Here is a 22451-nt window from a genome sequence, read left to right on the forward strand (position 1 = left end):
GAAGGGAGAGACTGACTTTGGCGTCAGGCTAAAGTTGAACAGTGCGACTAATGCTGTTGCTGCTGCTTTGCACAACGTTTCTTATGAGCGACCCATTTTAGTCAATCACGGCACATTTGTTTAATTGTTTATACAATACACGTTCATTAAGCTTGTTCGCCAGGAAAACGTTTTCAATAAATATAAGAATTCAACTGATGAGTTTTTATAATTTTTTTCGACGATCAAACACTAACTACTCCAAAATGTGTATTTTTCCGCAAAAAATCATCAAATTGTTGACTTCATTCAATTTATATTTAAAGACGTACCCATTGGAAACCGCTCAATTTTAAGATTTGTTTTTTTATGAGAAAGCACAATCATTTGTGAACTTAATACTCTGAGGGGAAGCTGCTATCTTTTACCATTTTCTAATTATTCAGATTTGAACATCAAAATGCGTATTCTGTAGTTCAAACCTGCTTGAATCCGAAATATCTCAAAAATAATAAAAGCTAGAACAATGGTTCTCGCTTTGATTTTTTTTGCTGTTTAAACGAAAAAACTGCAATCTTAAATTTTGAATGGTTTCTGAATGACATGCACAAACATGTTTATGGGGCACTTTAAATCGAGATTTGAGGCCTTAAAATGAAAAAATCTCGGATTTTCAGATTTTTCATGTTCTTGTTCTAAAAGCTACATGTGTACCAAGTTTCAGCTTTCTACCTTGTCGGGAAGTACACTCGAGGTTTTTAAGACATACAACAGATTAAGGTCTTTATTTATATAGAAGAGAGAGATGGGCTTGGAAACCCAACCCCCCTCCCGCTCCTATCACCACCGGGCCTTTTTGCCTCGGGAGTTCGGCAAGAGATGGCGAAGGGAAAGTGCCTGACTTGCCCACGAATTGAACAAAAATATCTGGGCATTTTATAAAAAAACATTCGTGAAACAACAACTTTACTTTTTCATGTTGAATCGTGTTTTTTCTTTATGCTCCACACTGGTATGCCTAACAATATACATCCATTTTTGTAGGGATGAGTGTAGTGTTTCATTGCAATTGGGATCATGTGGTCTGTTCTAGCCACTTACAGTGTAGCTTGTGCAACAACAAATTTCAAAAGGTGTTCAGATAAAGTTACTGCGCTGCAGAGACACAGCAAAGGTTTGGCACAACACAATCATTCAAATTCTACTGTTTTATCTTCAGCTTTAAGAATTCAGAATTTCTACCACTGGTCACGAACAGAGAAGAACACTTCGCCGTGATAATTTTAGTAACCTAGTGGCCAACTGGGTAGCACACTCACTAGTTGACCGATTCCCACTGTTTGAACATTTTAGACCCTCACCCTTCCTGTTACTTCATCTGCAACGCCACATCCTCCTCTCCTGCCCTTTTCACCATCCCTACAGAATTTACTGGAACCTGGAGGTGCCGACGAACGCGGTGATCAAAGAGCGGGGCCTGTTCGACACGTTCCACCCTCACCCCGAGGTGGAGTTGTTCCGTGCGCAGCTCACGGTGCGCCTGCGGCATCAGTACCAGGAGTTGTGCCAGCAGAGAGAGGGTGCGTGCGCCACATCTGCCCCCCTGGTCCCATCTTGCTCTATAGTAGTTTCTCCCGCAGGAAGATTATTTATTATTTTAACCAGAATTGGTCCTTGAAAACTCATTATGAGCATCCATTTCTCAGACAACCGCTTAGGTGCCTCTGGTAGATCGACTTGCTCGCTATTTGGATGTTTTTAAGATTAAATGTTTGTGGCTTTGACTCAGCCAATCGCTTTGCAGGGAAGTCAACAGTACTTGTCCTATGGATAAATTCAGCCCAGTAATAGAAAATGTGCATTTCAATCGCTACGCATTTTTTGAAAATACGAGGTGTTAAGTGGGAGATTCTTGCTATTAGAATTTATCTGTGGCTTCCATGAATCACTGACATGGATTTATGATTAATTGATTAATGATGATGGAGCATTCATGATGGTGATTATTAATCGATGATATAACGATAACGTTGTGTTTCGAGACATATTGTCTAATAAAGTGTTCTTCATTGCAAGGCCTGTGGGCCACTGGCGGCCCCTGGTCACCTTCCGTGTGGCTCCTGATGTCCGTCCCTCGACATTACACTAATGTAAAAAGACTCCATCGTGCTGTCAAACTCAATGTTTGAAAATGTGTGGTAGCCCTCACACCGATGTCTTATCGGCGAAAGTGACCCCCCCCCCCCCCCTGAAAATAAGTGATAAACACTGGTCTAATATATGGCATTAGGTACACACAGAGATGAAACCTTTTGAAGCTGGGCAGGCCATTCGTAATTAAAATATCAGAATCCATACAAATGGCCTCTCCGTTGCTGCGCCGTGGACAGGGGTGGACGCACCACGCGAGTCATTCAACCGCTGGCTGCTGGAGCGCAAAGTGATCGACAAAGGTCGCGACCCCATGCTGCCCAGCGACTGCGAGCCCGTCGTGTCGGTGTCCATGTTCCGCGAAATCCTCAATGACATCCCCATACGGTAACGCTCGCCAGCCCACGCTGTGTCAATTCCAGGTTACTCGCCATTATTGTGCTGTATTCATACGTGTCTACGTGTATGCTGCCTGCCTTAATCTGCTCTGAGCAGTGTGGTGAAGTATGTTGATCCCCATGAACAGCACTGCAGGTGCAAATCCTATTATCCAGCAGTGGGCTCAATAACAGGCACTGTTGAGAATGGGAACAATGACAAGGTTTCACTATTTAATTGGTGTTTATTGAATAGTGGCTAGAACTTGATGTTACTATCCATGCAACCCAGGATTAGATTCTCACACTGTACTTAATGAGACTGTGGTTTATCTAGCAGTGGCTTTTGTTTGTTGAATGTGGCAATAGAAGGGTTGCCTCTGATCTGATGTATCTTGACGTTCGTGTTGTGGATTATGGTGGGTAGATTCAACAATACTAGCCTTAATGCTTATACTATAAATGCTCTGTAATGATGTTTTTTTACAGCAGTTTCTGTGTGTGTGTGCGCGCTTAAGGCTGTCACGCATCAAGTATCGCGATGATGCGAAGAAGCAGCTGTTTAAATATGCCGAGGCAGCAAAACGCATGATCGACAACAGGCAAGTGGTTGTCGACTCTGGAGAGAAAAAACGTCGTGCTTCATACATAATTGCTCATTTGACCCTTTTCCGTTTGGAGATGACTTGAAACTGCAGGGTGGGTCCCGTTCTCGGAACGTGCAAACGGTTCAGTGTTCATTTTAATTAGACTGGCATAGCGCCGTTGTTTTTTGGTACTCGCCGCAGAGAACTGGAGCGACATGACCGCACTCTATGATAGCCGGCGCCAAACTCTGCCACACGCCCTCCCGGCATGGCCTTGTGGGAGCCTCGCTACTGATAAAGTTACGATGTACATGTAGGTCATTGGAACGGGACAGTGTTAAATAGCTTTAGCTTACAACATTTTGCTTGTAATTACCAGTTTTAATCCGTAAAAATGAATATAACATCAGGTGGTGCAGCTGCATACCACTGGAACCCAGCGAGTTCGATTCAGGTTCCCAGCTAACTTACCGGGGAACATGTGTCCTTGTGTCGCCAGGAACGCGTCCCCAGACAGCCGCAAGATTGTCAAGTGGAACGTGGAGGAAACGTTCAACTGGCTGCGGAAGGAGCCATCGCCCTCCAAGGAGGACTACCTGGTGCGTGACCTTCGGGGGTGCTCCTTTTAAATCTTTAGTCCTCTGCCCAATGGCTAGTCTTTGACCCAATATCCTCCATCCTGTCCGATCTTGAGCTTAATTTCACTTGATGGACCCCATTCATTCAAGTCATCAAGAAGCATCTTTTTCTGCCTTTTGGACTCTTTCCCAAAATCACTTCCCCCACACCTCCGATTAGCACGGTTGGCTGTGTACGATGTTGAAAGAAGTTCAACGTATATTAATCTTTCCAGAATTTCCTTCATCAACCTTTCACCTCCTGAGAATGTACCCAATCCACATGTTGTACCTTTTTGTTTTTCTTTATGGTTCTTTCGGTATAGTCACGTAAAGAACCAAGAAGATGAATCCCTGCAGTCACGAAAGCTTTAAATCGAAACTTTTTGTTTTTGTTCTCGGAGGTAATAATACATGAGTTTTTTTTTTAAATCATCACTGAGATGATAAGGATCTATTTTCGGAGGGTTCTGCATTGGAATGTTTGGGCAGTTATATTTAAGGCACGTGAGAGGAACCAGATGCCTTAGGGAAAACCAAAAATGAGGAGGTGACGCTTAAAAAGAGCTCTGCACAGATGGTTGTTCATGTGTTGGTGCATGCCTGTAATCTAGGACTATAAAAATAGTTCATAGAGCTGGCAGGTAGCCGAGTCATAGAGATAGTGGGTTCGTGAACCATTATGTTATCTTTGTTATCTTCTTTATGTGCTTTTGTCTGGGTACTGTGGTTTCCTCGCGCATGCAGACAACTCCGTTAATATGAGTGACAAAACCTTCCAAGTGCAATGGCCTTTCTGAAAAAGTGTCTTGAAGTCTCAGACTTTTCTGGACAAATGAATAACCTTGCTAGTTTATCTTCTTGGTTTTTTCGGTAAAGTCACGTAGAAGGGAAGTAATAAAATAATAAAAATAAAACAATAAAATAATTATCACGACGTTTCGGCTACAACGCAAGCAGCCGTCTTCAGGTGTTGTAGCCGAAACGTCGTGAGAATTATTTTATTATGTTTTATTTTTATTATTTTATTACTTCCCTTCTACGTGACTTTACCGAAAAAACCAAGAAGATGAATCCCTGCAGTCACGAAAGCTTTAAATCGAAATCTTGCTAGTTTAATTACAACGTATAAGATGTCTCTCTCTCTCTGTACATGTTTTGTGTGCGGTTTGAAGGACCGCCTGGACCACCTGCGTCGTCAGTGTGGCCCCCATCTGGCTGAGGTGGCCAAGGAGTCGGTTGAGGGGATCTGCGCCAAGATCTTCACGCTGTCCTGCGACTATGTCAAGCGCATCCGAGACAAGAACCTGGACATGCTCAAGGAGAACAAGCTCGCCCTGCCAGGTGCTGAGACCAACAACTGGCTGGGTCTGCAAGGGTTTACCTGGGTTTGGTTCAAATGTGGAACTCAATGTGAGAGTAAATTCTTATTATCTCAAACGTAGTTGTGATATCACCTTCCAGAGGCTATTTTTTCGTGTATTTTTGCTCCAGGTCCACTGTTATTTTTGCTGCACATTGAGGAAAATGCGTTTAGAGCCGTGTTCTTCATACATTTTCAAAGGGGGGCCATTTTTGCCAATAAGACAGTGTGAGGGCTGCCACACATTTGAAAACATTGTGTTTTGGACAGCACGATGGGATGTTTTCACATTTGTGTATTGGTGGGGGCCGCACGTCAGGGGCCGCACTAAAGGCGACCAGGGGCTGCAAGTGGCCAGCGGGCCTTGCAATTAAGAAAACTGGTTTAGGCTGCTATACATTTCCGCAAGATAAGCCTTTTTGTGGAGCTATCATTTGTGGAGAGGTCGCTTCTGAAAAATCGATATACAGCTCAGTGGGCCTTACCTGTTCAAAGAAAAATAGTTAATAGGTTTTTTTTTCATGTGATGTAATGTTAGAGATCATTAGGGAGTCAAAAAATTACGTAAGTTAGATATCGTCTTCTCTATGCGAACTTGAGTGTGTGACAGCGCATATCTCCATTGATTGCACCGAGAAATTCTAAATGTAGTGAGAGCCAGCCTCTCCATTTGACAGCAGCTCGTGTTGCTTTCTCAACAGTGGTAATCATGTGATAGTACCAGGAAGGATCATTGGCTTAATTGAAACCCAACTGGCGTTTCACTTTATTAGCTTTATTCAAGTGCTCTAACCAATAGAGCTAACTTGTATAAATGTTAAACAAGGTATACAAATCCCTTGGAAGTAGGGCTTTGATTTATTTAACCCCATACTTTTAAATAATTATTGTTACATAATGTTTGTAAAACGATTACATTGCAGGATATAAAAATAGCAACTGCCTGGCATAGCCGAACCCAATGAGTCATACAAACAACCCTCGAGTCTTGCCTTGTAAGTCCACGCATCTTTAACTGCAGAGGAACCCTGATTATCTTTGGTAATTAGCACACAGCCATTCACAGCAAGTGAGCACCCAGATAAAGAGAAGAAAGCCATTTATGGGCCTGTAGAGCACTGCACAGCCAAACTTGGCAGTGGATTTCAAAACAAGGAACATATCGCACAGTGCATACATATTTAAATAAAAAGATAAGTGTTCTGTCGGGGACACTTGTGAAGAGGAGTCGGAGAATAGTTGAAGCACTTCTTTAATTCACCAACGCACAGCAACACTCGTTCCAAAACCCACCCCGAACACACGTCCCACATAATCTTAGGTTTTTTCTGTAAAGTCATGTAGGTAAAAAATTTAAATTAATAAAAGTTAAATAAAAATAAAATAAAAATCACGACGTTTTGGAAGCAACACAAGCCTCCGTCTTAGCTGTATCAGCTATCGTGCTGTGACTGTTCCACCTGAAGACGGAGGCTTGTGTTGCTTCCGAAACGTTGTGATTTTTTTTTTACCTACGTGACTTTACCGAAAAAAACCTAAGAATATGGATCCTTGCAGTCACGAAAGCTTCAAATCTACACGTCCCACAGCCCCTTTTAACCTCTCCGCCCTTGCTCCCAATACACATCCAAGTCTGGTACGCCTCTGGATCGGGTGACGTCATTTGCCCTTTAACTCCTGACCCCCGTCCAGCGTATTCCCGCGCGTGTGATTGGTGCGTGTTCGTGAGAGCGGAGATGTCGTGTCTGCGTGGTTCGTGTGCGTGAGGGTGGCTCGCAGATCCCTTACACTTGTATCGTGTCTGAGTGGTGCGTGTGCGTGAGGGTGGCTCGCAGATCCCTTACACTTGTATCGTGTCTGGCCAGGTGACTCGGCGGTAGAGTGAGCGGCTCTCAATCGGAGGTGTTGTGCGGTGAAATACTCGGTTGGTGGTTGACTTGGCCCATTGTCCTTCGGACATCTTAAAATGAGTACCGCACCCTGTGGGGAAGTCAACTACAGTGGTTATCATATGTAGAGACACTTAGCCCCGCCATAGAAATGTGAAATTTCCACCTGGGCAGGCACTACGCTCGTGTACTGTAGAGCACACTCTATGGTATTTATATCGATTTATTTAGGTTCAACGTACATGCGTAACATTTATGAGCACCGTCTTCGACTATTTTAGCAGGAATGGTTTTATGGTAATTAATGATACTCGGAGAAATGGCATTCCACAAGACTTGACAAATACGGCCGCTAATCTTACTCTTGATGTAATTGTCCAGCTGTATCTCTACCAGCTATCTGCCTCTCTTTGTCTACCTCTGACTGATTGTCTCTGTTTAGCTACACAGAGATTAGCACGGTGGGCTACGTACGGTTCGAAAAAAGTTCAATATTTATACATCTACCTCTTTTCCTGCATCCTCTCTTTCAGCTTATTTTCTTTATCTAAATCATTGCTTGGCAGTTTCACTGTGTACCTATCTATTATCTGCCTACCGCAATCTCCATCTATTTCACTTACTCCATTGCCTAACTCTGTCCCTGCCTACCTACCCCCAGTGCTCAGCTCACCGCGTTTGCACCCTCCCCCACCCTCCCCCCGTGTCTCTCTTTCGGTGCAGAAGAGGCTGCTGCGGTGGCGGTGGCAGTCCCTCCAGCTGTTGATCGGCTGGTTTACTGCTTCCCAGCGCGCCTGTCCATACCCCCCTGGCCCCTGCCGCGTGTGGAGATGCACACAGAGAATGACATGACCTGCCTCCGCTACCGTGGGGAGATGGTCAAAATCAACCAAAACTACTTCAACAAGCTGGTACGGGTGTGTGTGTGTCAGTGACGCTGTTACCTACATGATTTATGACATTAAGTGGTATTTTTGTTGTTGTTACATTTTGTCGTTTAAATGCCTGCTGCGGTGTTGGCATCATATCATGAGATGAAGAAATTGTAATTTGGAACTTTTACTGGAAAGCGTTGTATTACGTCGTGTTAGAGAATGACCTCTGGAAGATGACATGGATCTATTTCTGAGATCCCTACAGTTGCTTCCTCCATACGTGCACATTATTACATGCCCTGCTATTAAGGTGTTCAGCGTACAAAAAAAAGCTAATTTGTGTGATTTATCCATAGTTGCATGTTAGTTGAATTAAGTGGACATGTTAATTAAGTTATATATTTTTGCATAGTCACAGATATGACTTGGCTGAAACCATCAACCCCCTCTAGACTTGAGAACATTGTTCATCAGCTCTCCGCATCAACATTAAATATTTAGCATTGCATGAGTTTCCTGCTTTTTGAACTTAGCCAGGAGCGTTCAGATGTACAGGTGACCCCCGCTTTTACGACCTTACTTATTGTAAATTAGACCCCCACAATAACGACCAAAACTCGTATCTATGACCCCCTAACGACTGTTACTGAAGCCGAGTCGCCTGATGGCGCTGGTTTGTTCTTCCGCTGTATGCGTAGAGCGAAAGCGGTGTCTGTTTCGCAACGCTCTTCACTTTCTTTGTAAATTTTGAAAAATTTTCGTCTTTCGCGATGTCTGAGAAAAGGAAATGTGATGCACGTGCAGATAAATACTTAAGATGTAAATTTTTGTTTTTACTTGAGAATTGTTTGTAAAAGTTATGTTAAGTTTCAATAAATGTTTGTTAGGGTTATTGACGTACATTTTTGTCGTCAGTTGTGGTATTTTATTGATATGTGATCGGTTTCCAGGAACAGAACCCCAATTTATAACATTGTGCCTATGGGAAATAAGGATTCGACTTACGACGCCTCGACTTGCGACCATTGTCGCAGGTGCGGGGGTCGCCTGTGCACATGCGCCAGTCGTCCTGCCGACACGGTCACCGTTCCACTGCTGTAACGAGACCTCGTCTTCGCTGTTGTGTGCGGCAGGAGCACCTATACAGGCTGGGCTCCACGGACGACCCCCGCTTTGAGAAGTTCCTGGCGCGTGTCTGGTGCCTACTGCGGCGATACCGGGTAAGGGAGGAGTTGGAAGTAATTGAGCGAATCAGGTGCTGTCGGGGTGTTGCTCTCTACCCAGAATCAGAATATTTATTTGTACTGGAGGAATCTGATGAGCTATAAAGCTCTTTCACAAGTGCCCAGTAGTGGCAGGTCAGAACGTTACAACAACAAACAATACAAAACACGATAGGAGTGCAAAGTATAGGAAAGGTAAACAAATTGATAAAAAAAATAAGTAAAAATAAAAGTAAACTATCCATAATACGGATTTTTTTTGCGTTATATTGCGTAAATATAAATGTGTCGTTAAAGCCGCCACCTCCTGACACTGCCAATTAGTAAGGTTTGCCATGTAAACAGAACATGCAAATGCGTTACTGGTACTGGACACCGATGTGATGGAGAGCAAATCCACAACATTTACAATCTGAGTGATTTTTCGCCAGTAATTACAACTCGCATCAGCAGGCGGCAGCCAGATTTATTGAGAAATCCTCCTGTTTCGTACCTTAAATAGACTAAGCTAAACAATATTTATCTCCCCCTCCTGGCCACGTATATTTTTGTCTTGTCGGCACGGCTTGCCTCTTCTGAACTCGCACACAATGTCTCTGGTCACATCAGCAAAGTAGCAGCTGATGTGAATTGGGTTGTCATAGGTAATTTGCTAAAGAGCGTCATACAATGTTACGTCGCATACACACGAGGAAGTACAGGGATTACTCGCTTAATCTCGTAGTTGCATTCCGGAAGAGTGCAACTTGAAGTGGAACGATGTTAAGTGAACCTATTTTCCTCCTAAGAAATACAGTAAAGTCGGAGGTTACATTCCAGTGTACGTTCTTTTTTACCGGACAAAAACACCGTTATAAGTTGAAACACAGCAACACAATATAAAATAAATCTTGACCTAAAGCTTTCGTGACTGCAGGAATTCATATTCTTTGGGTCTTTCGGTAAAGCCACATAGATAGAAAAAATAATAACAATATCACGACGTTTCGTTCGCAACACAAGCAATCGTCATCAGGTGAAAACATTTAGCGGGAGAGCTGCTGAGGCAGGAAAAATATATGGTGGGAGAGCTGCTGAGGCAGGATGTTATAAAGATTTGAGATGGGTGTAGTCCAAGGGTAAATGGGTGGAGCTAGAGATGAAATTTGCATGTAAATGTAAGATCAGAGAGCTGAGCCATACCCACGATGATATTGTTATTATTTGTATTATCTTTTCTATCTACGTGGCTTTACCGAAAGACCCAAATAATGTAATATAAAATAAATACGATATAAATCCTAATCAAGAAATGTAAATTCTAATACGTTATCATTCGCCAATGATGTGAAGCGGGCGTATGGTAGTCGATGGTGGGTGGTAGTGGATGTTACTGGCAGTAGGAGGGGGGCGGAATCGTCTGCTGCCTCGCCTTCATCTGAGTGCGCCGGTGACGTAGCTTCAGCTACGCCAATAATATGGCGTAGCGGAACAAACACTGAGATAGGATGCAAGGGATGCTTGGACAGCGCCCCGTTATTGCTACACGCGATGGCGCTCTCCAGCTCGCAAAGTAGTTCCCATTGCTAGCAAGGACGATGTAAAAGGAAACGTCTTGACATTATTAGGGAATTTACTTCCTATTGCATTGGCGACGGTATAAAGAAACAACGTCAATTGAGTCGACATTAATCGAGGGGTCCCCTGTATGCTCATCCATTGCGTTTGCTGCGAGAGGCACGGCTCGAGTTTTGCGGCGGGAAAGCAATCCGGCGTCTGCTGAACTGTGCCGGGCTGGCTCGCCGCGGCTCGGTTGTTGTACGGTAGAAAGAGGTATCATTGTCTGCTCTCTTCATTTGTCCGTGCCAGCAGACCATGTTCGGTGTGGGCGGCAGCGAGGGCGCAGGACTGCACGGCGCACTGCCGGTGCCCGTGTTCGAGGCACTGCATCGACACTTTGGCGTCACCTTCGAGTGCTTCGCGTCGCCCCTCAACTGCTACTTCCGGCAGTACTGCTCCGCCTTCGCCGACACGGACGGATACTTTGGCTCTCGAGGGTGAGAGTCGTGTGCACGAGCGGCGTAGGCGCGAGGGTCTTGGTTAAGGGGTTATCACGGCCACTGCTGTATTTTTGTCACCTTACCTTGCTGTCACTTCCTTCAGACGGATTCTGCGACGATTGCATAGTCATATCATGACCTTTGAATTCTCTGCCTAACGTCTCTCTGTAGGTCTTCCCGTGGGTAAACAACTTGACAGTTGCACCCATCACACCCTCAATTTTTTTGGATTGTTTGATAACAGAGGAAGACATTCACTCTCCCGTTGTTAAAGCACTGGCCCGTTGTGCTGTGTGACCCTGCGCTTGCTCACCACAGGCCCATACTGGACTTCAATCCAGTAAGCGGCTCCTTTGAAGCCAACCCCCCCTTCGGAGAAGAACTCATGAATGCCATGGTGGATCACTTTGAGGTAAGGCGGTGTTTTGCTTTTCTCGTCTTGCTTGCTTTACTTTTCTCTGATTAATTATAAGGGGAATTGTCAGTCGGCTGGCTTTTAATGATTCCCCTCCACCGCCGTGAAATTTGAAGTCATTGAGGGATATGCCACGTGCTTCTTGCAAGAGCCAGTCTGTCCACAGGACGACCAATTTGGCTATGATTTAATTGTAATAATTGGCTCAATTGACGACACCACATTTATCCCCCCTCTAAGACTGAAACCGGAGGATTTCTGCACAATGTTGGCTGTCGCCTGATGTTGCTGCCTGTTGTAATCAGCGGTGAAATGTCACCGTACTTGAATGGAAAATGTTGTGGCTTTACTCTACAACACACCGGTGTGCTAAACTAGTAACTAATTGGCATGTTTTGTTTATGTGATAAACCTTATTAATTGGCTGTGGTGGGCTTAACGACACATTTATATTTACACGAACTAACCCAAAAAACCTCTGTTTAATTAAAAACCTCAATACATATGAGATCTGCATATTGATTCAGGAATCCACTTACTGTCCTGCCAACCCTCATCTCTAAAGCATATTACAGGCATGCACCACCAACACTCATAAGCAAGCAAATCATCTTATCATGGGTGAAATGTGCTCTGCATGCAGTTGTCCCAGTGTCTGAGCCACGGTGGAATAGTGGTGCAGCGTTTAGTGCACTTCGCAATGAACCCCAGTGACGTGATTCAGATTCCTGGTCACGAGGAACAGCAGTCAAGAGTGATATCTGGACCAGTCCTGAGCTTTGCCTAGATGGACTCGGTCATCTACAGTACATGTACTTGGTGCAAAGTATCAACATCGGCACTGGAGAGAAGACAGCACCTGACCCAACAACCTTGAAAAGGCTTCATGGGGGGGGAGAGATCTTTGCGCACGTGGTAGTGTGTCTGTGAGCCTCACACTGTGTCTGCCCTTACCCTACACTGGCAGAATCTGATGTCGAGCTCGACAGAGCCGTTGTCGTTCATCGTGTTTGTGCCCGAGTGGCGCGAGCCTGTCACGCCGGCGCTGCTGCGCATGGAGGAGAGCCGCTTCAAGCGGCGCCAGGTTCTGGTGCCGGCCTTCGAGCACGAGTACCGCAACGGCGCGCAGCACGTGTGCAAGGGGTGCGTGCTTCCACGAACGCACACACAAGCAGACAAACGCATGCACACAAACACACTTCCGCACACGCACAGACATGCTTACTCACAAACACATGTGTACATACAAATACATGCACTCAAAGGTTCCCCATTTAGCCATAGAGACTGCTGCATCAAGCGCTGCTTGTGAGCATCGATAAGGTTGGCACACCTTAGTGTGGTTTGGCCAGCACCATGCCTGGCCACCTTTGTTTCCCCAGTGCTGATTTTTTCCCTACACTGTCAGGTACTTATGTAGGGCTGAATCAACCTAGGGAAGGCCATGATAGGTTTAGATGCTTCTATAGCAGGAGAGCATTGGAGACATAATAAGGAAAAGAAGGTCGCTACAGGTGGGCTGTGCAGGTAGAGGAGCGCTGCTTAGACTCACATTGGAGTGGCACCCAGACATTGCAGCAAAGGCGTAAGACAGTTTACGATGGTGGGATGTCGTAGGTGTAGACCTTTTCGGTAATTTGTCAACTGAAACGTTTGCAGGACCAAGCAGAATGCAGAGTGAATTGTTGAGGTGTGTTGGCATCATAGTCATTAGTTGTGATGACCTATTGGTGCTGTTGAATCTGTAGGGAGGACCTACACATCCGCGCGGTGCACGGCACGGCCATCATCTTTCTGCAGAACGACGCCGGCTTCGCCAGGTGGGAGCCCACGGCCGACCGTTTGCGCTTGCTGCTCGAAGCTTACCGCGTGCAGGGGCGGCAGCAGCAGCAGGCCCAGCAGCAGGCGACACCCTCAACGCCCTCGACCACAGCCCCGAGCAGCACCCCTTCGCACACCGCCTCCACCTCCACTTCATCACCGGCTGTCGAGTCTTCGGCAGGGGGGTCGGCAGTGGTGTCCCCCACGACCTCATCTGCGGGACAGGGTGAGGGAAGTGGAACAACAACAGCTGCAGCAGCAGGGCAGACTGAGAACCACGATGAGACGAAACAGGCCGTGCCTGCCGAGGAGCCCAAGAAGGAGGAGGATAAGATTCTGGAAAGTATTGAGGAGTGGATCTGAACTTGCGGGGCACGGGTGCTCGTGGGAGACCGCGCTTGTCTGGGAGCCCCACCCCCCCCGCTCACCGGTGTCGTGGGGTATTGCCGTCGCCGGGATGGTAACAACAAGCTGGCGGCCTTGCTGCCGCCACGATGAGTCTCGCCGTGATTGCATCCGAGGATCGACTTCCAAAAACATGAAAGACATGGAAACTGTTGCTTTAGGCGTGCCACTTTGTGATTTTATTGTCTCCCCTTACCATGTACCCTTTGCGCTGAGAAGTTTAGGGACCTATTTTAGCGGCAACAAGACACCGGAAGCAACATTGGCTGGAACGTTTGCACCACAACCTGAAGGTTTGCCTCGCTGTGTGTAATTTGTCTTAAGGATAAAAAACAACCACCCACGTTAGGGAGAGGGCCGACTGCCCCCCGCTGCGTGGCTGTCTTCACGTCAGGGAACGTGTTTGTTAAGTTGCTTGCATGCACTGTTGATGCACTTGCACATTCATCCTTGTTCATTTTACAACCCAGGGTTTTGATGGACAATTTTTTTTTTCAAATGCTCAAGACACGTCAAATTATATCCAGTTGAGTTTTTTTTGTTTGGAGCAGTCCGTCCCATTTTTCACCTGACACTGGTTTCCCTTCAAGCACTACCTCTTGAGTTTCTGCACTTAACCGCCGAAGAGCTTTTAAACATCTTTTGCCGTTTTTTTTATGTTTATGCTAGTTGAGAATAGTCTGAAAAAAACTAAATCTTATACAGTTTCATGGAAGCGTTGTTTTAACAAAGTCTTTTCTGAAAATGTACAAATATTGGTGTGTTTTTTGTCATCCAGCAAATAGACTAACATAAAAAAAAAACAATGTTCTGCTTGGGCTACACCTGTTAATTTGCAGCTTGAGCTTGGATATTGCTTGAGCTAGAAAATGCCTGCATAAGAAAAAATACCTGGCATCTGTTAAATTCTGGAGTTGCTTGCATTATTTTTTGTGTTTAAAAAATGTAATTTAAAAAATGGTGTAAGACCGACCTGGGTATGAAAGGCCGTTAAACCACTTGATGTACGACATGTGCATCTGCTTGGGTTGTTGCTCTTGGCAAACTTTTTACCTCCCTACGAATGGGGGAACCCGACAAGAGGAGTCATGAAGCACTGAAAGCAAATGTTTGGCCTCTGCAACACTCGGTCAGAGACGAAAGATGCCCCTTGGATTGCAACCTCCCCACCTCACCCCCAAGATATACTGACTTTAAAAACAAAAGTACATTTTAAGTAAATGGTGAACGTAAATATTTTTGAAAGCTGCCTTTTGGCACTTTTGTTTTAAAAACATTTTTACCGGTGTAATCTCTAAAATATTGAATTGCATCCGCTCACGTTAAGGCCAAACCGTAATATTATTTTCTTTGAGGTGCTCGTTTTCTCCGTGAAATGTTAGCTCTCCCATCCCCAGGACAACGGAGAGGAAGCGTCGGGTGACGAGTGCGCAGTCATCAAGTATCGTTGCTTTGGCCCAACATCTTTTAAGTCCAGCCGGATTTTTTCCCCTGGCTTCACCGGACTGGAGTTGACTAGGATACTCGGGTCATGGGTCATGTTTTCTCTCCCCCCCCCACCCTCCTCACCATTTATATAACCCACAGCGGCTTGTGAGTTTTAGAACATTGTGCTTGTTGTGAATAAGTCCACGATTATTGTTGTGCGTGCATTTCGCAAGGTCAGCTGCAGTAGTTAAGCCTGTTTTTTTCAGGGGTGACGCATTTCCTGGTAGATCTTTGCAACTTGTGCTTGTTGTTTGATCGTCCGCTTTTGGCACAGGTTCGTGGTGGTGGTGTTCGTGGCTTTTTTTGCTTAACTTTTAATGACCGTTAATGCTCCAACATACATAATTAAAACACCTTAGCATTATCTAAATCTCATTAACAGTAATGTTGATATTGTTATTTTTGTAAGTAATATTTTTTTGTAAATAGACCTTGTGTACAGTCATTTGCGTAAAGAAATTCATACAAACTAGAGACTGACAATTATACCCCCAAGGCTTCGTGAAACGGACGTTACGGTAGTTGCGTTTGCACTCCGCTAAGGTTAAACTTCTCTGTTCCTTGTAAGTGTCGGTCATGGCGCGCCATGCACGCTCTCTCCTCCTCGCTGTCGTGAATCGAGACACATGGTGTTTTCAGGTTCAGCGTTTCTGCCAACTTGAGTAAAAAAATGCAGTACATAACGTTGTACGCCAGCAACTATCGCGCTGTTTTCTCTCCAGAGTTGCGTGGATGTGTTTTGGTCATCGAATCGCTGGGGTTGCCGGATAGGTCCATTTGTACACACCTGCTCGCAGTTTCCACTCAAAAGCCACATCGGTTAACAATGACAATTGTTACCTTTTTAAATCTTCGTTAAGGAAGGGGCCCCACTTAAATCTTGAAGGGGTCTTTCAGGATAGGGCTGTTTTGTGTCGGCCAACTCCGTTTTGAGATTTTTAGTCCTGTTGGAAAACTCGAGTGCCAAGCAAAGATAATTACTTATGTGTGGAACACTCAAAGCACAGATATGTGAAAAGCGTGTTGGCTGTATTTATTTCTACAACCAGATAGCTCTCATGCATACGGTAGATCTAACTGTAAATGTTATCGATCTTATCCCCCCCCCCCCACTGCATGATCCACCAACCTGATTTTGAAAGTCTGTGCCACCACACCGATCAGTATTTAGTATTGCCACCTGGTAATACCGTAGTGTGTGCACTTGCAGGCGTGTTTGGCAGCATTTGTGCTCTTGCCACAGCTCCTTGGTATCGCTACACATTACTCACAAGAGAGCATTCCTTCACCTTCTGTCATTAACACTGGCTTAGGCGTACTTTTTGCCATTGTTATGGCAGATGCAGAGGGCAACCAGAATGACTTTGTTGGATACCGCATGTCGTTGTGAGCAGCACGTGGTGATTCGGAAACGCTGGAGAAAATTAAGAAAAATGTTTTTCATGAACAGTTAAAAATGCACCGCTCGGTGTCTGCGAAATTGAAAAACTGAAAAGCAAGTACAGGACTAGATTTACTTGTTGACCCAAGACATATCATTGCCTGAGGTTATAAAAAATTGTATCCTTAAAATAATGACATTACTTGTTATCTTTTGGAACCGTCGAGTCAATGCCCAATAGGTTAGCCTGCTATGCGCATTTTAAGGCTAGTCATGATCAAGATTGTGCAGCATTCACTCTGCTTGTGTGAAGCAGTTCTATTCCTAATTTGTAACTCCGCTGTAACATTTGCACAGTACGTACAGTGATATTAGAAAATCATTTATTCCGTGGGTGGTGATGCAGTCCTGCCTTGTGGATAACGACAACTGAAATTTGCATGTTTTTTTCGTCGTGGGAGAGGGAGATGTCTCAACTCCACCGTGTCGGTATGGGTGGTTTAGGCATCGTCTCAGTGACCTCTTCAAACTCATGCAACTTCAGTCCCCAGAGCATTGGCCTGCAATTGCATCTGGAAGCGTGTATTTTTCCCATTAAATAGACGTGCGTGCCAGGATTCTCAGGTCCATTTCTTGGACCCTTGAGACAATTGTTTTTAAGACAGATTATTGGGTTTTGGTGGATTTTAAGATTCTACACCTCAACTTGCAGCAGGGCACAGGCTAACATAGCCCTTTACTACGTACATTAAGTCAACAATGCTAATGTTTCCTGATTCATTTGGTGATGCTGCCTGCGTTGGCAGTGGCACACAAGTACAAATAACAAGACTCAATGACACTAGCCTTCATGCAATAAACCTTCAGAGCACAGAGTGGCCCAGAGGGATGTAGAGTGGACCCGAGTTGGAGACCACTCCTTGTATTCCACGGGACATGGTCATATTAAAATAAAAAAATATTTATTGATACCAGCTTTTGCATGATCCCACACTCATTGATGCATTCCTCGGCTCAATTGTCATTTAAATCGGATTGGAGCTCCTATGGACTGTGGGTCAAAGATACCAAAGGGGTTTTCCAATTATTTGTAATTCCTGAACTTTGCAAGCAGGATGAAGCAACTTTAATTATTGCCCTCGCTGGCCTTTTCTAAACTGAGAAATGTGTTTACACACATGTTCCAATAGGTGGTTGGTACACTATTAGATCCTGAACAAGTGTAAAGTTTTCTCGTTTAATTGTCCAACTGTTTTAAACGCAGGCAAGAGGCGTCATTTGATTTAAGTTGGCTTCTGTTGACTTTGTGCGTAGTAGCCCCTATGCTGCGTTGTGTGCATCTCGCTCTGCAGTCGGGGGAAAAACACGCTTCCTGGTTGAAACGTAGTCCCAACTCCTCGATGTATAAATGTGCGACTTTAACCTGAACACGGGCAGTGCATAACCCTATACGAATACATTGCCTGCCTGCATTATGTAAATCGGGTGGCGCTGCGGTAAAGGAGAGTTTCCTGTAGATGCGTTAGGTGTCAAGTTATGTCATAGTGATACGTAATTATTACACAATGAGCGCCCTCCCCGAACCCTGTAGGAATTAGACCCGATTGTTTATCTACAGTAAGCTCACAGGCCCATGTTATGCGGCTCACGGGTGTGCGTCCGTCGTGTATTTATGCGGGTGGCAATGTGCGCGCGCACGTGTTGTAACGACCAATGGCAGTCTAGAGAAGTTGGCGAACGAAGAGACCCAAAAATAATGCCCAGGGTCTGGCCTCGGGGTGCGGTCTTGTGACTTTAGTGATATTAGTGAAGGTGCTTACCTTTGTTGCATATAGGGGGGGGGGGGGGTATGGGGGAGGAATAGCCTCCTGCCCAGTGTTACTTGGCAAACGATGAAACTTGTCTCCGTTTCTTCTAGAACTGGAGACTACAAACGTCCTATTTTGGAGAGTACCACGTTGCATTTCCACCCGTGTTGTTTAACGTCACATTAGCCTTGTGTTGAAGGAAATACATCAGCTGTGTGTGGATATAATATATGGAACTGTGGCCCATGGTATACTATACCTTTATTTCCCCCCCACTCCTCAACTTTTACTGCGGCCACTGATCCACGTGTCGATTCAAGATGGGTTTGTGCACTAGTTGCTCCCAACAAAAATGCTCCGAATGAGTGTTTTGTTTAAAAATGTCATTGGGGAGAACGGCTTTGCTCACGATTGTAGACCCCATCCACAATTTAAGACGCTCCTTCTCGTAGACGTGGGTTTTATGAGGATGGAGCGCATCAAGATAATACGTACGGCTGCGTTAAATATCCATCAGTAAATACATCTACATTCCTATCATAAGAGTAAATATTCCTGATCAAACAATGGGGTGGGTGACAAATCTATAGTGATCCTCAAGTGGTTGGAAGTTCCACATTCCCATGGAAAGTGTCTACGATTAATCCACTATTCATTTTTAAATACTAACTTTATCGACCTAAAGATGGACATTTCCACTGGACTTCCGACTCTATTTGGGCTGTTTGCCATGGTACAGCCACCTACTGTTGCCATTTTGCGCGCGCACATTTTAAATTATACAAAAAAGGCCAAATAGTGCACGCAAAAATCCCCTGATAACAGCAAAAAAAAACCTATTTTAACGTTTGCTGGTCAAACGATAACGTTGAAGCTTACGCGATGTTGCGTACGACGTGCGCGCAGTGTGACCCCAAACACAAAGTCAAGATTGCTGCACCCAGGATTTTTCGTGCAACCTGACATGCGTTCTAACTTAACTCCACTAAACTACTGCGTATCCTTCGCACTAAATGGGCCTGATTATCAGATTGTACTCGGACTGCATTTGGTTGTCGTGTACACAAACGCATCAAAAACATAACTTTGCCATGCACGGGTACCCTTAATAACAAAGGTATTGAGGATTTATGATTAAATCATAAGCGTTTCCATTGCATTGTTGTCAATCTGTTTGCTAAGCTGTAGAATGATGTCCATATCCATGGTTGGGGGCCAGTTTTCTAACAGGAAAACCACCCTTGGTTTCTAAAAAGCATTAGTTGCCTATGTTTGTTTTCCTGGAGGGATGATGGACTTTTTAACGACTCCGGTTTAAAGAAAACACGCTTCCTGCTGTGAATGCTTAGGATGTATCCCGGTGTTTCAAGTAATACGTATTTTTTTGTCGCATTTGGTCACACGCTTGCCACCAAAAGTAGAATTACGGTATTCCCTCGCTATTCGCGACGAGGGATAAGTTCCGGAGATGCTCGTGAGTAACAAATTTCGCGGATAATGATATTGGCTGACGAATTTCCTTGAATCAATAAATAAGCTTCATATACATGGAAATGATAACACAAAAATTGTTATCGTGTAAATGTTACTTTAAAATATGATGCACAGTAGCATCATCACTTTCTCGCATCACATTCTCTCTCACCACTTAACTCTCTCGATGCAGTCGTCGTGTTGGATTCCAGATGAGATTCACGGATAGCAAAGTCCGCGAATAACGAGGGAATACTGCGATCCACTTTTGAGCTAAGCATTTTTATCTGATCTTGTTTAAAAAAAAAGCAAGAGGTCATGAATGGACATTTTTCTTTTTAGAATACAATTGGTCGTTGTAAGAGGGCGAGAGAAGAAATCATATAAACAATGATTGAGGGGAGGAAATCCTCATCGTGTCTCCTGCAGATTTTGACGGTGGGGCGTGCAACTGCCGTGTGTGCAGAATTGCCCCGTTAACATTTGTAGCCCAACAGTTTTACGCGGTCAGGAGAAAAAGAAATAAACTCAGTTGTGGATTACGTCACATTTTATTGTATACATAACACCAGCGTGGTTTAACAATTGATTTTCTTGGGCATTTTAACTGTTTCTGCTCTTTTGGACTTGCTGGGTTTCACGAAAATGTGTTGTTTTTCCCCCCTTCCCATTTTAGAGGGGTTCCGTTTAAAATGTTCTAAAGTTCGGGCATGCCTTGGACTGGTACCTATTGTTTCAACAACATTTGTTGTCAAGTGTTTTTATTTTAACTTTTTATACGAGTAACGGTCGCGTACACACACACACGAGTGTTTTGAAGGCAACTGCAGTAATTGCTCATAACCAGGTGTTGCCCATTGGAAGGTGATGTAAATATGTTGTGCTGATTAAACAAATCTTACCCCTTTACCAGCCATCCTTTATCTCTTCCTGACAGCGCATTGCATTGCTCCATCAGGCTGCATTGGATGGGGCGCCCAAGGTTGAATCGACGTGGTCCTAAATCTTGGGTGACATTTGCACGCACTGGCAGATCAGAAACGTCCAACCATCGAAACCTCATTTTGCCGATGTACACATTGTGCAATTTTCAGATGCCAGTGGATGTTCACATTTTTGTTGGTTCACTGTTTGTTTCCTTTAGTGAGTATTAACTTAATCGGCATGTTTTTAAACGACGCAGAGCATCCTCTATGTTGAGATGTCGAGACGGCACGTGGGTGCAACACTGGGTCAGAGTACAACTGGCAAGATTCGAATATGGGCAGCTGTCCTCGATTTATTTGACTGGGTTCTCGAGTGCACTGGTTTATCGCCGACGACTGCACACAAAATAAAACCCCCATCCACATTTTTTTCCCCTCTGCTGGTGCTTTCCATGGCTGACATGAAACATTTTAATGTCACATGCCTTGACCACTACTTGTGAGACTTTTAATGTCTTCGCGAGTAGTGGTCTTGTCCTCCGGGGCCGTTCTGTCACGGCGATGTCCTGCTTACCAGGTGCTCAATGGAAATGTCTCTGCCTCATGACATTGCTCAAAGCACAATCGGAATTTAAAATCCCCCTTTTGATATTTTAGCATTAGCCTTCTCCCTCCTAGCCTAATTGGTTTGTACGCGTCATAAATGTTAATCCACTTAAATCAGTTTGAAGTGTGGAACATTTGTTGAGTTTTATAAGGACACCACGGGGTGACCAGCCCCTCCCCACCCAGCCCCACCCCTCCCACTCTCCACCCAGCCCCTCCCCACCCAGCCCCTCCCCACCCTTCCCTCTCCACCCAGCCCCACCCCTCCCATTTTTGGATTCACGACGGACGGACGGACACAATAATCCCCTGTGGGCTGGTGTGACCAGGAGGTTCCAACCAGTATAACGTTACGAATCGGTCCTTAGCCACCACATGCAGCTTTAGAGCCCACAGGTCGATGGCAAGGGGTGATTCTTAGGTGAATCGTTTGCCTGTGGAGCTTTGAATGGTATTCGCACGTTTTGTCTCACAAACCAGTAATGTACATTCGCTAACCATCCCTGTGCAGCACCCTTCTGAACATCTTGGGGCTCTGTATAGCCTTTGTTGGGTAACAAAATAATTAATATTCATTCAAATATTTATTTGTTATCTGCCGACACTTTCTGCACGCTCCTGATTGCAAATTGGGGGCCCTCATGGTGTTTTTGGAGAGTTCTTACAACACTTAAGAGCCTCACAGAAGTCAAAACCGGTCCGATGTTTACCTTTGTTTAAAATAACCCGAATATAAAAAAAAAACATTTAGTCTAGAGCAGAAGTGGGTGAGCCTTTCCCAGGACAAAACAAGGACTTTCAAATATTTTGGTGGGGCAACACGTTGACACCGCCTTGGTTTCGTCCAACAATAACGCAAAAATTGAACCTCCACGTCCATTGCACGTAAAGAGGCCCTTGCAGTCATTGTACCGAGCGTGTCAACTTATTATTTTACCAGGGAAGACCCACTATGCTGTGTATAGCTGTTTTTCAAAAGCGACCTGGCCACACATGATAGCTCGAAGAAGTTGCGTATCATGTGGAAA

The 22451-nt window shown here is 44.8% G+C and overlaps 1 protein-coding gene across 4 annotated transcripts in view; it reads left to right on the forward strand.

Annotated features, from left to right (window-relative positions):
• Nucleotides 1–20789, forward strand: part of PCIF1 (phosphorylated CTD interacting factor 1) — a 35758-nt gene extending 14969 nt beyond the window's left edge. For 2 of the 4 annotated variants that reach the window (XM_078879693.1, XM_078879696.1), the window contains exons 6-16: nucleotides 1405–1559; nucleotides 2370–2517; nucleotides 3026–3109; nucleotides 3594–3693; nucleotides 4887–5055; nucleotides 7687–7874; nucleotides 8972–9058; nucleotides 10910–11097; nucleotides 11419–11512; nucleotides 12483–12658; nucleotides 13264–20789. In XM_078879693.1, coding sequence (XP_078735819.1) covers nucleotides 1405–1559; nucleotides 2370–2517; nucleotides 3026–3109; nucleotides 3594–3693; nucleotides 4887–5055; nucleotides 7687–7874; nucleotides 8972–9058; nucleotides 10910–11097; nucleotides 11419–11512; nucleotides 12483–12658; nucleotides 13264–13699 — 1825 coding nt within the window. In that variant the 3' untranslated portion in view covers nucleotides 13700–20789. The remainder of the gene's footprint in view (nucleotides 1–1404; nucleotides 1560–2369; nucleotides 2518–3025; nucleotides 3110–3593; nucleotides 3694–4886; nucleotides 5056–7686; nucleotides 7875–8971; nucleotides 9059–10909; nucleotides 11098–11418; nucleotides 11513–12482; nucleotides 12659–13263) is intronic. The other 2 variants (XM_078879694.1, XM_078879695.1) reach the window with 2 other exon arrangements.
• Nucleotides 20790–22451: the final 1662 nt, after the last annotated feature.

Source organism: Lampetra fluviatilis, chromosome 54, assembly GCF_964198595.1.
Source record: "Lampetra fluviatilis chromosome 54, kcLamFluv1.1, whole genome shotgun sequence".
In the NCBI taxonomy this organism is placed as follows: domain Eukaryota; kingdom Metazoa; phylum Chordata; class Hyperoartia; order Petromyzontiformes; family Petromyzontidae; genus Lampetra; species Lampetra fluviatilis.